General features: G+C 35.3%; 1 protein-coding gene across 13 annotated transcripts; it reads right to left on the reverse strand.

Annotated features, from left to right (window-relative positions):
* Positions 1-1,373: 1,373 nt before the first annotated feature.
* On the reverse strand, positions 1,374-13,453 carry LOC129903362 (pentatricopeptide repeat-containing protein At3g61360). Of its 13 annotated transcripts, none has more exons than XR_008770260.1 (5): positions 13,298-13,453; positions 11,375-12,940; positions 11,057-11,119; positions 6,636-10,095; positions 1,374-1,757 (listed from the first exon to the last, which is right to left on the reverse strand). XR_008770260.1 is itself a non-coding variant. In XM_055978899.1 (3 exons), the coding sequence occupies exon 2, from the start codon at positions 12,896-12,898 to the stop codon at positions 11,402-11,404; it is 1,497 nt and encodes a 498-aa protein (XP_055834874.1). In that variant the 5' UTR covers positions 12,899-12,940; positions 13,298-13,453; the 3' UTR covers positions 1,374-1,757; positions 11,366-11,401. The 13 variants fall into 13 exon arrangements, 1 of the variants encoding a protein (XP_055834874.1); XR_008770255.1 differs by lacking the exon at positions 11,057-11,119 and having other exon boundaries at positions 6,636-8,512; positions 8,609-10,095; positions 11,366-12,940; XR_008770257.1 differs by lacking the exon at positions 11,057-11,119 and having other exon boundaries at positions 6,636-7,576; positions 8,558-10,095; positions 11,366-12,940.
* Between the last annotated feature and the right edge of the window lie 2,500 nt (positions 13,454-15,953).

The raw sequence follows: 15,953 nt of genomic DNA on the forward strand, positions 1-15,953 counted from the left end.
AAAGTATCATTATCATCATTAACTTCATTATCATCATCATCGAGTGATTTATCAAAATTACCAAATCTTCTTTGTAAATATTCATGGTCTAATTGATTATTACTATCAATATTAAAACAAGTTTCATTTACATACGTATAATCATCCATATTAATACGTAAATCTGGTGTCACGATCCAACTTTCCTCAGGTTATGATGGCACCTACTATAAACCACCAGTAGGTAAGCCAATCCGTAAACCCGGAACGTCAAGTAATGGGTTTGAGGGCGAAAACTAAACAAGAGTAACGAATTATAAAAGTAAGCAAAATGAATTAGCGGAAGTAAACCAAAACATGATATAAACAATTAAAGATCCCTCCCAGAACCTGAAAGTCACAAGTACAGAGCTGCTACAATATAAAAGACGAGTACAAGTCCCGAAAGTATATACAACAACTAGCTAGTCTCAAAAGGCAAAAGACGGGCCATACTGAAGGAGACTGAAATAATCCAAAAATGTCAAGTGCTCACCCTAGTCTCCGAAGCTGACTGCAATAGGCTCAATTTATCCACGGCGGTAGCTGGTGCTCTGTCCTGCATCACGAAAGTAGATGCAGAGTGTAGTATGAGTATCAAGACAACAGGTACCCAGTAAGCATCATAGGCCAACTGAGCAGAAAAGGTAGAAACAATATGAAAAAGAGGAATAAGCCTAAATAGGAATCAACATAAGCATTAAAAGGGAAAAGAGTACTATCTATGAGAACTACAACTAACTATACCCAACTGGGCCCCCATAAGCCCAGCCGGGACACTCGTGCACAAATTAAATAAAAACCCGAACAAACCCCCATAGTTCGCCGAGTACATAGAATAGCTACAACTATCAAGGTTGGGAACCAAAACTTTGCGATGTCAGGAACTGAAGAACTATATGCATCCCATTAAATAGTAGTATTAATTTGATACTGGCTTTTTCTTCTCTATTTTGTTTTGTTATTAAAGTTCGAACTATCATTTGGTATCTCATATGTGTGGTTTATAATAAGAACTTCTCATATAATTAGCGGTAAAATGAAAAGTGAAATTAATTATTTTCAAATTTAGAAGTGAGTCATTCTTTTTGAGCTATTAAATTATGCATAGCAATATAAAAGAAGCTCCCGTTGAGAGAGTTCAAAGTAAGAGTTGAGAGTATTATCCACCTTGCTGCAAAGTACAAAATTTATGTAATAAGTTTTAAGTTCTATAAATATACAATTGTAATATAAGGTTTTACATAATCATATTACAAAAAAGATTTACAATAACAATTTCTTCTCTAAACATTAACTAGTATTCTGAAAGAAGGTTGATAATCTAAAAATGCTTTTCTTGAAGGGTTCAAAAGTTTAATTGTTAATGCTTTTTTGCTATTTATTATGAATTTTGTGAGTTCATATCAAATTTTGGCAAGAAATTTATTTAAACCTGTAACTCGCCCGATGGATAATCCATAGAAGCAAAATAAAAAGTTCTACAGCTAGCACTAGTGCCATTTGATGGTTGTAGCTAGGACATTGCAAGATTGAGCCATAACTTATGTGCAATCCATTAGAACATAGCCAATCGTCTCATTATTGGCATTGCAAAGAAACCATGAGCATTTTCTGCAATTCCAAACGAGCCGTGGAGAGTCTGTTATGGCAACAGAGCCAGATAAAAGAAATTATCTTGCAGGATGAAGATTGATGAAGAGAAATCCCAAACAAGCCCAGTGCTTCTACCAATGCATCTGCAAAAGAAAAATAAAAGTCATTAATGAATCAACATATTATGATCAGAAGCATATTATGATTAGTACAAGAATCAACCAACCAAAACATAGTGCAGAACTTGTTAAAATAATTACCAATCTCAGTAAAAGGCATAGCTACAAACGAAAAACTTCGTTCTTTTCTGCTAATTTAAGAGCACTTAAACACATAATCATCACAAATGTGCATTGACTTTTCTATATAAGAATGACTCGGAAAAATAAAAGAAACATACTAAGAGACTTTTCTTGGTTTAAGATGTGGCTCTTTTTCTGGTGAACAATCCATTGCGACTTCTTTCATTACAACTTGATTAACACTAGTAAGTTGTAGATGAATTGAGTAAGCTAATCTTTTCTTGAACTACATAACATAACATTTCGAACTAAAAGATTGTATAGCGAGAGGAAAAAGGGCTCAACTGATCAGGAAAAATAAAGTGCTTTGGGAGGTCAATAATCTGTCAATCATGCACACATTGTGCTCCTATCCCAGTGTGACCAATTCTCTTAGCTTAGTACAACCATATGGTTTAATATAAAACTGCTCTTCATAATCAAATGGCATAAGGCTAGATTTGACATAAAATTTCACAACATACTTGCTCATATCAGTTTTACGCAAAAAAACTTCTGAATTCACTGCAATGTACTCTAGTGTTAAGCTTTTAATAGGACAACAAATGACATGAACTTTTAGCATTTGGGGGGTCAGAATAAACATATAATACTGAACAAATCAGATGTTCAAGGAAACCAGTTACCATAGCAACAGAATCCAAAAGCTAGTTAAGTAGGATCACCACAAGGAAGATCAATCAATTCTTTTAGAGTACAACAACACTTTTGTGGACTTTTTCCCAAAAGTTCACTTATTTGGCAAAAAGTACACAAAAGTGTACTCTCCTATTTAAAAATTTAAGGGTAGTTGTTGATTTTTGCAAAATCTTCCCATATTTCTTAAACTCTATGCCCAGTCAATGATGGTAGAAGAACTCCCTTCTGGAATGACATGTGGGGTAATTAAAGCCTATCAATAAAGTTCCCGAATTTGTTTGATTTAGCTTTGTTTCAAGACAGAACTCTGGCAGACGTGCGGTCTCCTCAAGGTTGGAATTTAGTCTTCAGAAGAAGATCAAATGACTGGGAAATTCCAAGAATGGTTGAACTACTTAAAACTCTTGAATCCTTCAAGGGCTAAAAGTTGGGATGGACAGATTATGGTGGAATGGACACAGCAAAGGGGCATACAAAGTAAGTTCAGAGTACAAGTTTCTAAATGTGACTGGGGTCCAGAACAACATCTGACCATGGAAAGCCCAAACACGTCTGAAGCTGGCATGCTTCTCATGATTGTTAGCAAAAGAGGCAGTTTTGACAAACGAAAATCTAAGAGGAACATCATCTTAGTTACACATTGTTGTTTGTGTGGAAAGGCAGCAGAAAACCTGAGACAGTGGGACATTAGTTCCTACATTGCAGAATTAATGACCAACTACTGAAGATTTTTATCAATCTCAGAGGCATACAATGGACAATGCCTAGCAAGATTGTTGACACTCTTTACAGTTGGGAGGAAGCTGGAATTGGAGCCAAGAAAGGGAGCATTTGGGGAACCATTCCAGCATGCATTTGGTGGACTGTCTAGAAGGAGAGGAATGCTAGAAGTTTTGAAGATAGGAGTAGGATAGTTCTGAGGATCAAAACTGATAGTATTTTGCTTCTGTGTTTTTGGTATACAAAGAAATCTCCGATAGATGCAGAAGTTACCCTAAAAGTTTGAGTCACGCAAGGATCAGGAGTTCCTTTGTTTTCTTACTAACTTCTCACTTGTTGTCAAGGGTTTTTTCTGCACTAACTAAGTGCTGGTTTATAATACAAATGTTACTTTCCTAAAAAATATATTGTGGAAGACTACCCCTCTGACCAGTGTTTTAAAAAACGTTTTCGGGGCGAGCCCCGGGGCAGGGAGTATCAAAAACGCCCTGGGGCGCAAATTGAAGGCGTAGATCCATAGGGCGTAAGTCCTAGAATTTGGGGCGTAAGCCTCTAACATAAAAACGTTAGTCCTGGGCGTAAAAACGTACGCCCCGGACGTTAATTTTTCTTTTTTTGGTTTTTAATCCATTTTTGCTTTAAATCATATTTTTTAATTATTGGTATAATGATATTTATATTTTATGTTATCATGTTTTTTCAAGTTGAAGGGGAGCCTTGGAGTAACTGGTAAAGTTGTTGCCATGTGACCAGGAGTTCACGGGTTCAAGCCTTGGAAACAGCCTCTGGCAGAAATACAAGATAAGGCTGCGTACAATAGACCCTTGTGGTCAGGCTCTTCCCCGGAACCTGCGCATAGCGGGAGTCTTAGTGCACCGAGCTGCCCTTTTTATGTTTTTTCAAGTTGTAGTGATTTATTCTAAAATGTATAAATAAACTCATATAGAAAATGACATTGCTATAAATAATTTTTTAGATAATCGTGTTTGAAATTGATAGGATAGATCATTCATAGGACTATGTTCCTGAGACATCTTTATTCATTTTTTGTCATTACTCTTCCACTTTTTATCTTTCTTCTTCTTTAAAATATATAAACAATAATAAGTGCAAATATTAATTAGAGAGTGAGAAGAACTAGTAAGTGTGAAAATGAATGGTAATTTTATCTTAAAGATTATTTTGGCTATAATCATTTTTTTTATGTTGTTAGTTGTTACCTTTCTCAAATAGTAACTATAATACTTTTTTCTATATTATTAATTATGAATACCTTTCTCAAATAATAATTTGATATTATTTTTTCTATATTATTGGTTATTTATTAAAATTTATTTGTAAAATCATTGAAAGTTTTACTTTTGCTTATTTTCTAAGTAATAACATTATAAAATTGAATATACATGAGATGTACGCCCCCCCTATACCCATGGGACTTACGCCCCGTGTCTCGAGGCTTACGCCTCGCCCCGTACTGCATAAAATACCTCGCCTTAAAGCCCCGCCTTTTAAAACACTGCCCCTCTCTGCATTTTTTTGGCTGACCTGGAGAGAGTATGAATTTTTGAAGATGAAGAAAACTTTATAATTCAGGTGTAAAAAGGATATGTCATATTGCTTTTTTTATAAACAATACTATTAACAATGGGAAAACTCTTGTATACAAGTAGTAAGTAGTATACCATAAAATAGAACATCTACAAAGGACATGATTCTCTACGAAAGACACCCAATCATCTATACAAGTTGGAATATGAATGATGCACCAAAATCAATCAAAAACAAAAGGCTATTTCTCAAAGGTACAATTTTTTTTAGATAATGGTAACATGTACAAAATCATTTTCAATCCCCTTAAAAGGTTTCCTATTTCTCTCCCTCCAAACAACCCACATAAGAGCTAACAAAGCAACCTCCATGCCCCTTTGTCTTCTATTCCTACGTCTGCCAGCCCAGCTAAGCAACACGTCTCTAACAATGCATGGCATCACCCACTGTACACCAAAACAATTCAAGATCACTCTCCACAAACCTGACACTACCTTACAATGCACCAAAATATGATCAACTTCTTTGCCCTAACATTTACACATATAGCACCAACTAGATAAGCAATATTACTCTTCTTCAGATTCTCAGCTGTCAGAACTGTTCCCCTTGCTGTCAACCTTGCAAATAACACCTTCCTATGGGCCCTAGGAATCCAAGTCGATGAATGTGCGAAGCGTGTCTTCTCTCTCATCAACAAACTCTAGTAAAGAAATTTGACCAAGAAAAAACCATCAATGCTCAGCACCCATCTCCATGAGTCATTATTAGAGTGAGATCTGTTTTGCCTGTAAAGTAACTCCATCAACCTTTGAAATTCACCCAGTTCCCAGTCTAGTAGCTTTCCCCTGAACGTGAGATCCTAAATTACTCCCCCACCCCACCTACCACCCCCTCATGCTCCCTACAAATCTGATGAACTATCAACTCCCTCTGGTTTGAAACTCTACAAATTAGGAAATCATATTGTAACAGATAGATGGTTTAAGTTTGTGGAGTTTTGCTATAAATCCACACACATTGTAAAGACACACCAACTTTGTGCAACACTAATTATATGTTTATTTAATGAAAGAAGTCTGGCCTATGCATATGAAAGTTGGAAGTTCGGTGCACTTTGTTCATGAAGTGTGCGCTTATGCACCATGGCCTAGATGTGTACCATTTTTATGCTTGTGACAGACATGGCCTTGCTATAGTTTATACACCAGTATGAAAATGCTGCATATGTTACGCATTAACCAAGGTCATGAAAGAAGGCAAAATGTGATAAAAGAAACCCAAGAAAGATAGTAGTTAGCTCCATCTTCAGTCAAAGAATAGATGCTTTTACTCTGTGATTTGAGGGAACAGGAGATTTTTCGTCAAACTAAAATCATACAACTTTAAGTTACCAGTTTCACGAACAAAAATCATAGAACTTTCGCTTCCCTGGCTTTTAGCACATACTTTTTCAGTTTATACTAGGCCAGTAATTATCACTGTACTCTACAATCATGCTTTGCTTATTTCAAACAGTATTTCGAATTGCTATATAGGACTTCTATTGCAATTACTAATGATTTTTTGGATAAAAAGTGAAACTGAAAAGAAAAAAAAAGTTAGAGAAAGCTGTTCTACACTATAATCACTCCCCGTGGAAATGATCCTAAACGCTTATTCATTGACATGAAATAAAGAAAAATTTAGAAGCTCAAGACACTGTTATGCTGCTGCTAATTACTATGAAAAGTTTCTTAGATATTTGACCAGGCCAACCAGAACTAACAAAACAACATAAATCTTAAAAGTGAAAATCATTAGTCAACTCACATCTCCATCGGACTGTGTAGGCTGTCCCTTGCTTGCTGCCAAGGCTGCTGCATATTCTTAAAAGAGTACTTTCACATTTTTTTCTTTTTTGAATCAATAAAGTGATTTTATTCAAAAGATAGCATTAAGATGAAATTGTAGTATGCACAACCAGATAACAATGCACTTCTAATCATACTAAAACGTAATGTCTAGCATTCCCCAAGGTAACTTGTAATAGTCCAGATGTCCAGCAGAGAAAATATCTTGCGGCCTCTCCTTCCAAATTGTCCTCTAAAGGTCAGGCGCAAAACAACCTAACGGGCTACAAATCTGACTATGTTAACAAAGGCTTTTCTGATCTCCAAACATCAGGCACTTGCACCTTCAGTCCCATAAAAGTTGTTAACAGGAGAGTGTTGATTACAAGTGGTAGAGTAAATGCTTATTGATTTCAAGGTCTTCCACTAGGTCAAGGGTTCAAGACTGGTATGAAGAACCCAACATTGGAAACAACAGCAAGGTTGACAGTCAATACCGCTTTAGCAATTGTGTGTATCAGATTGATCAAATAGGGACTGCCCAGGTGGGGAAATATTTGTAGGATATCCTCTTTCCAACTATCACATTGAACCAATGTGGACCTAGACTAGAAATTGATGATGGATAAAAAGTACAACTCTGAGCTGACTACACACCAAAATATATGCGAGCAGGGAATTGTGGAAAGTACAACGTGGAGAAAGATTCCCCCAAATAACATCCTTAAATGGAATTCAAGGTGTTTTCTCGGCTGACATTAGCAGTTCTTTTCTTTTATTTTTAACTATTGATCAGCTTTACAAGTTCATTAGATGGTTGCTTAAAGGGATGCTCAGTACCTGCTGCTTTTGGAGGAATTCTATGCATTCCATTTCATGACTGAAGATGCTATATGACTTGATGTGATATGCAGGATAAATCTAGCAAACAGACAGCAAATAGCATTGTTTTAAGGACATCTTCTAAAGTACTGGCGATGATCAAAAGACAAATTTCAAATGTCATTCAGGTAACTTGACTTACAAAACTAGTCTTTGCATTAAAAATAACAGAGTAGGGCAATATAGGAAGTAAAGACGATTAAGTGTATTACTAATTCAGGACCATGCTAATACAAAATGAATGCATATGCTCACCACATTGCAGATTCAAAGGTCAACCAGGAAGACGTGCATCCTTCTAGGCAGGACTTGGCTACAACAACTCACTACTAAACAGTCATTGTAGTCAACAGTAAGGCTACTTTATAATCCATTGTATTCCACTCAATGAAAGAAAAGCAAGGAAATAGAGAAAAAAAACCTGCTAGCTGAGAAATTTTCTTACTTCTTCTGAAGTATGTGACACAATCATTCTGTCAACTAGCAAGCCAACCAATAGTATTCATATCCATGTTTTCATTGGGTTACCCTACTGCTATCTGTTCCATCTTTTGTGGTTCATTTTTGTTATCCTTAAAGCTATAAATGAGAAGCTACAAACTAAGGCATTCTCTTGCGCTACTTCATTACGCATACATTAATTACCCAACAGTAGATTGATGTTCTCATAATTTCAATCAAGTAAACAGATACTAGACTATTACCTAAGTGTCATACATAATTACAAGACAAGCACTCGTTTAGTTTTGATTTAGTTGATTTCTGAAAATAAATGGACTATATAAGATCTAATTAGTAAAAATTTTGCTGCTTCCCCACCAGAAGTTCACTAAACTTCATCCAATTGTTTGTCTTACGTACGAAAGAGAAAAGAAGCAGGCAAGTAGATGTACATATCCGTCTAATATTAGCAAACTGAATCCAGAGACATTCTTGTAAGCCAATTTGAAAGGTTCCAACTTGTGAAGACACTAACTACAGAGATATGATTGGAAAACAATAAGAAAGAAGAGCACTTACCAAAAGTTTAATAACTGAATTTAAGAACCATATTTAGACACTCTAATTGACCTGGGATGCATCTGCGGGAACCGAAGTCTCTAGCTCCTTATGCTTCAGATACTGATCCAGAAGTGTACCCCTAGCTGTTTCAAATGCAAAGTACCCCCAGAGCTGGAAAACAAGCGCTATAAAGTACTCTAGGACCCATTCTCCTTGTAAAACTAATTCACTCTTCTTCTTTCATTATCTGTCTAACAGTAGACGAGATGCCAGTAACCATAGCAGTGGCGACCTTATTGGAAGCTTCAGAATCAAATTGAATCATCGATCTAGTCTTCATCACATACAAAAGGGTTTTTAGTGAAGCTGATACTGCACTAGCCAGTGCCCCACAACAAACACTCTAAAATGGCTCCAAATGCTCCCTTTTTATCTTTCGCCTTCAAGGAATCAAACAATGAATAACTCAAGGCCCCAGTAGGAAAATTCCTCAACAATGCAGCACTATAACCAGCATACAACTCCAACGTTCCATTGTTTCCCAAGATTCTCATCAATATGTGCCAAGACCTCCCTTTAGCCCCAGACTGAATCCTATGAGTAATCATTTCCTTCAGCACCAATATAGCAGATGACACTATACTCCCATTGCACCAGCTGTTGGTGGAATAAGCATAGAAGGGTCCGGTGGAAATTTGGAGAAGATTGACTTGGCAAACTGACAAGTCCCAAAATACAAAGCAGAGGAAGCAGTGGACCCAACAATTACAGCAGAAACACCACCGTGAAATCCTAGACTCCCTTTGCTTTGAAAAGTCTAGACAATAACATCAATTGTTCCACTGTAAATCTCAGATGCCCCTTAATTTGCGGCTTAGTTTTGATAGAGTCAAGTGGGTGAAGACACCCATATATGAATGCACCAGCGATGCCACATTAGTGCTCTTTCAGCTGCAGAGATTCTTAAACAAACCATGAACTTCTTGGAAGTCCCTAGTGGCAGGTTTCAGAAAATTTGAAGAGAGGTTCTTGATTTCTGTTTCAATAGAAACAGGAGTTGAGGAAAACTTGAATTTGGGACTGAAACGATGGTTTCTTGATTTGATATTTTATTTATTCCGCAAATAGCAAGTAACGAAACAATTTGGGATAGTGAAAATAGTTTATTTCTCCCTTTCCCAACCAATAGATTATGCAAAGTAAGACAGCAGGAGTAGAATATGAAAATGGGTCCAAGAAAGCAGGAAAAAAAAATAGAAATATAAAGGATGAGGCATGGCACACACAAATATATTCCATCATCTAGCAGATATCTAGGAGTCACCCACACCCACAAATGGGAGCATAGTATGTTGTCTTCCCTCTCTTCCTTCAACAAAGTAGAGTAACAATCAACATATTTCCACTGTAAAACACGAGAGCTTCAGCCTAACATTTGTTTTGTTTCTACATAAACAAAGTGGGAAATAAGCTTTTACAAATCAACAGAGGAACCAGGTCGTCAGAAATATTGGGCATAAAATAGGGATCAAACCCCTTCAAATTGATGTTCAAACCTGTCAGAGAGGAAAGAAAAGTGATGCCCATTAGTGTTGCACTTGCAAACCTAAGATAGCTGGTCCCTAATTGATCAGATATACAAGGCACATAATAGGGAGCCAAGCTCCTATATACTGCAAAGGCATCGAAAGAAGGCCTTAATATTGTGGGTTTCGTTTCAGATTTTTCCCTCTCATTTCTCCAAAGTAAATCAAAGAAAGGCGAAAACCTATTACTCCATTAGTTCCTTTTCACTACAATAATTTGTTATCTATAATAAAATATGCATAGAAATGTTTGCTAACTTACCCACTAATGGAAAACTCTGTCTTCCTGATGTTAAGTCTATAATTAGTGAATGAAGCCACAGCCAAACACTAAGTCTTTGAAACAATATGATCATAACTGTATATATGACCTAGTTAAGATTGTCTGAGGAAGTTAAATAGCACAAATTTAGACATTATACGTTTATTTGGAAACAATTTCATGATTTCAAATGCCCTCGAATCTTCCCTCTTCCCTACTTCTACCATCTTCTTTATGATTTAGAGGCTAGAATATTTACAGAAGAATCTTTTGATTAGAACTAAGAGCTCATGTGTTGCGTGGACTCTCCACTTTCAATGCCACACCCGTGTCGGATCCTCCCAAAACACACTACTTCTAGAGAATCCAACAAGTACCCGTTGACATTTTTGAAGAGTCTGAGAGCTCATCCTAACTTCAAGTACTGAAACAACATTAAAGTAACAAAATTCAAGTCTACAAGAATCTTTCCATTTTATACAAGTGTTCAAATATTTTCAGATTGTGGAAGAGCCGAAATTCTTAAACAAATTCATGATGCATGAATCTTTCCATTTTATACAAGTGTTCAAACATTTTCAGAGAGAGAGAAGGAAAGACAGCATAAGCAACATGAGTAGCAATAAGAAGATTTAGATATAAATCACTTGCTAGAGGCCAAATGCTCACCATACTTAAAATGATCTTTTAGCATTCCTGCAAAATAACAACTATAGAATTTCTCCAATAAATCTGAAACAACAATATAAACAGTCTCTCTTAGCAGAAAAAAATCCAATAGACAGATTTAGTGGTCATGAAACAGCTATGACAAATGGCAACAAAAAATTGAGCCCAAAAAAATAAGAGGACCATACCATTGTTACACTAATTCCAACTAAAACAGAACACTCATTAAAACCAAAATGAATATTTAATTCCCAGAAATATCTCAGCTCTCAGTAGAATCAAATAAATCAAGCAAGTAACTTTATTCACCTTACTTACAGATCTGCTCTAGGCTTTGCCAATAGTTTATCCATAAGGAGGCAATATCATTTCTAATCTCTTTGTCGTTTGGTAGAGCTTCTGTAACTTTTCCTCCTCTCCTAGCTGTAAGAGAGATCTCTTCAACATCTGAAACACTGGCTCGCTCATGTGCCTACCCCTCTTCAACATTTCCTCAGAGCAGTCAAATGCTTCTTCAACTCTTCCACGGGAGCACAATCCCGTGACCAGAATTTCCAAAGAATGGCAGTGTGGACAGTGCCCTTTATTCATCAGGTAATTCCATAAACTCAAACCCAGATCAACTCTCTGGCTTTCACAGAAGAATTTCATCAGCATCACAACAGTACGTGCCTTAGGCAAGAAATTTTTGTCGGCCATCCTTTCGTAAAGATCAACGACACCACCAACATCATTTGATCCTATCAATCCCCAGAACATAGTGTGGTAAGTTAAATGGTCAAACTCAATATTTTTCTCCTCCATCTCATCCATTAAGACTGCTGCAGATTTGACATCCCTAGATTTGATAAGAGAACTCAAGAGGGCATTAAAGGCTCCAGTGTCTGGTTGCAAATTTCTCTCGAAGATTTCATTGAAGAGTTCTTTAGCTTTACTTATATTACGAGCAATCCCTGCTCCATGAATCAAAGTTGTTATCGTTTCTACTGTAGGCGAGCAGTTTACCCTATCCATTTCTTCAAGTAGCTTCAAAGCATCACCAAGGCGACCTTTCTTGCAGTATGCATCAATCCTTATACTGTATGTTACAGAATTAAGCTTAAAACCTCTTTTAACCATCTCATGGTAAAATAACTCTACAGCAGTAATATCCCCTGATTCCTTGAACCCCAAAAGCAAGATATTCATTGTCTTGGTATCAGGTGGGAACCTAGAATGGAGTTTGTTGAATACTGAACGAGCTTCTTTCATTTTCCTCTGTGTGCAAAATGCTCGAAGAAGAATATTGAACTCTTCGGTGCCAAATTTCTTCCCGGAGAATAAATGCTGCTCCATCTTCTCAAATGCTTCAAGGGTATCTTCATAGGACTGATATTTTGCTATTCTTGATAGCATGATGCTTAATGACTTAAGGGTGAGCAAAGACGGTTGTAGCTGTTGAATTTTCTTCATTAGTTCCCAACTCTTGTCAAAGTAACGCATTCTTGCTAGTACGTGAAGTGTCTTCTCAAATGCATCAGAGGTTGGACTATACTCAGAATGGCGGAGACAGAACTCAAAAAATTCATATGCTTTAAGACCATTTGCATGTGCTGCAAATAGGTGACCGATGACATTTTCAACAAACGTGGTTGACAGGATACTCGGTGAGATATGATGTTTAAGCGTTGGTTGCAGAGGCTGGACAGGAAAAGGGTGGTCATTGATGATTCTAGCAATTGTTTCAATTTCCTCTTTTGTTTCTGAAACAGAACGAAGCAAACTGCTTGACCAAAAGCGATGTCCAACGACACGCAGAACTTGGCCAAATTTATCTATTGGCATCGAAATCACAAGCACCATTTTATTCACGCAATGATGGAAAATTCTCCTCTTTTATTATAGCTGCAAAATTACATTGAAGTACACAAGAGTTTATCGACTAAATAGATAAATAAAAGTAAACAAAAGAGTTCACCAAAACAGAACTAAAGTTTCCATAACTAGGTTAAAATATTTTCTCTCACTACAACACATATAGTTTACAAGTCAAGCTAATAGTATTTAATTTCACTAAAAATCACCTCCTTCCATTATTTAGCAACCACAATATCAACAAATAAGTTCTCAGCTCTGCAAACTTTACATATAAATATTACTCCACTGATTAATTTTAAACTGTTGCAATACCGTGAAAAAGAAGTCGATTAAATAGAATAGATAATAAAACAGAGGCGAAGATAGATTATATGTTGGCAATACGTTTTCTGATGGCCATCTCTTTGGAAAATGAATTGTTTCCTGAAGCCACCACCATTGTTGGAGTCGCTTTCTAGCCCTAAAATCCAACTCGATAATATGTTCTCGTCTTCTACATCTACATACGGCGAGAGAGATAATGGGATTCACCGGCGGTTGATCGGATAATTTTTATATATGAAGTACTTTTAGAATTTTAAAGTGTTGATAGTTATTTTTATAAATAAGCAGTTGAGTGTTTGGATAAAAGTGCTTATGATGTGAATTTTAGGATTAAAAGAATAAAAAAAGGTAGTTTGAGAATTTAGTTAAAATATAAGGGATATAAAAGTAATTTCCATGGTCAAAGAAAATGATTTTAAGCACTTTAGAAAAAAAAGTTAGGAATCCTAACTTTTCCTTTTTGACTGACTTTAAGAATTTTATGGCTTAAACTCAGCATTAGACAAACACGTCCAAAAGCTAAAAAGGATCCAAACGGGCTCTTACAAAGTAAACATTTTGGTATTTTCTTTTTTCGTTTTGAAAATAAATTGGAATCTAGTGATACTTTATATTTTATAAGAAAGTTTGAAAAATTTCATAACTAAGCTCATATAAATACAATTTCAGACACAATGAATTTAGGGATTTATTGATCCGCTTATTTATTACTATCTTTGTTCCATATTAGATGTACACTTCCAACTTTACATGGTGATTAAAAAATCGTTAATATATTGGAAGACTTTATCATTTTTTCATTTGTTAATATCAATGTAATATACATAGAGTATATAAATAGTTAGTATTGAGAATTGTTTATATTCAAAAGGTCATATTAATTGTAGGAATAAAATAGAAAAAATTTAATTAATTCTTTCTTGATTTAGTAAGTGATCAAATAATATGAACAAACATTTTTAGTAAGATGTCCATCTAATATGGATAGAGATATTACTTGATCACTTACTAAATTAATTAATTTTTATTTATTTTACTTCTACAATTAATATGGTCTTTTGAATTTAAACAATTTTTAATACTAGCTATTTTTATACTGTATGTATGCAGAATGACCTCGGAGGCTCATGTACTTGACTCCATTTGTCACCTAGACCATTCTACTCACGACTTTGCCAAGTGAACACTTAATTCTCAAAATACATTATTTTAAATCCCTCTGATCATTGACCAAACTTATGTAGCATTTTTTTTGTTGAATCAGATAAAAAACGTGGTCACACACATTTAAAAGTAAGTGAAGACAATTATTTTAATTTAAAGAAATATTGAAGTTAAAAGAAAAAATATAACAATTAAAAAAAATTCCTCCACCCCAATCTACTATACTCTTCTTCTTCCTCCTCATAATTTCCACCCAACCCCTACCACCAACACACACACTTCTTCAATCTCTTCTCATACTCTTACACACAATTCTTCCCCTCTCTCTCTCTTTCCATATTCTTTCTATCATTTGAGAGTTTAGTATGATTGGAAAAAATGATATTTATTTAGATTTGGGTAAAAGAAAAAAAGCAAAAAAAAAAAAGAGGGAGCTAGATTCTTGATTGTGAAATAGAATCGAATTTTAGATGGATTTTTGAAGTACATATGTTTGATACTTTCAAAATTGAACACAATTTTATATAGAGCATTTTTGATGAATTTTTCTATAGTGACCATCTTTTTCATTTCTTTCTCTCACCTTCCATTTTAGTCACTTTATCACCACCATTAAATAACAAAATTTCTAATAAAATACCATAACAAAGCTTTACTTGTCTCTAATTCCTCTTCAACACAAAAAATTTACAAGGAAAGAAAAAAACAAAGAAGATAAGACAAGATCTAAATAGAAAAGTAGATGAAAGATCTGGGAAGAGAAGAAAAATTGAAAAGAAATCGAGAAAAAAGGCTTTGGAGATGAGTTTGAAATTTCTTTAAAAAAATATATTATTTATAATTGAAAAAAAGATGTGGCAATTATATCTAATGTGGATAGTGATGTGTTATCCACATCAGCGCGATTGAGAGACACACATAATTAGAAGGGTTTAAAATAATGTGTTTTAATAACTTTAAGTGTTCACTTGTCAAAGTCGTGAGTAGAAGGGTCTAGGTGACAAACGGAGCCAAGTATAAGGGTCTCCGAGGTCATTCCACCCTCTATGTATATTGCATCGATATAAATAAAGGCAAAATAATAAAGTCTTCCAATATATTAATGATTTCTTAATCACCATATAAAATTGAAAGTATCCATCTAATATAGAACGGAGGAAGTAGTTCAACTCATTTTGATCTTCTCAAAATTTCAGCTCAATCCACATATTTGACACCTTATTCGGAATGATGAGGAAAAATAACCCCAATACATGCTGAGTGATTTTGTTAGAAAGCTCCATCCCTATTGAACTTAATGACTCCACATTCCGGAGAATGTCATTTAATGTATAAAGGATTTTTTGAATTTTGGCTATAAGCGATATAGTTGAGCCAATAGTTTTAATAATAATATGGCTAGCATTAATTGTGTTAAATATTCTCCTGAAATAGTTATTATTGTCAGTTGAGGAAGGCGCTACTATGAATGCGGATTATCTTGAAAGATTACGTAAAGCAATTAGTAATGACCAATGGTACAGAACGATTGCATGACAAATCAATGAAGACT

Source organism: Solanum dulcamara, chromosome 9 (assembly GCF_947179165.1).
Source record: "Solanum dulcamara chromosome 9, daSolDulc1.2, whole genome shotgun sequence".
Lineage (NCBI taxonomy): Eukaryota > Viridiplantae > Streptophyta > Magnoliopsida > Solanales > Solanaceae > Solanum > Solanum dulcamara.

What these genes read in the sequence shown, in the direction of transcription:
- LOC129903362 (XM_055978899.1), bottom strand. Translation starts at nt 12,898, where the DNA reads ATGGTGCTTGTGATTTCGATGCCAATAGATAAATTTGGCCAAGTTCTG.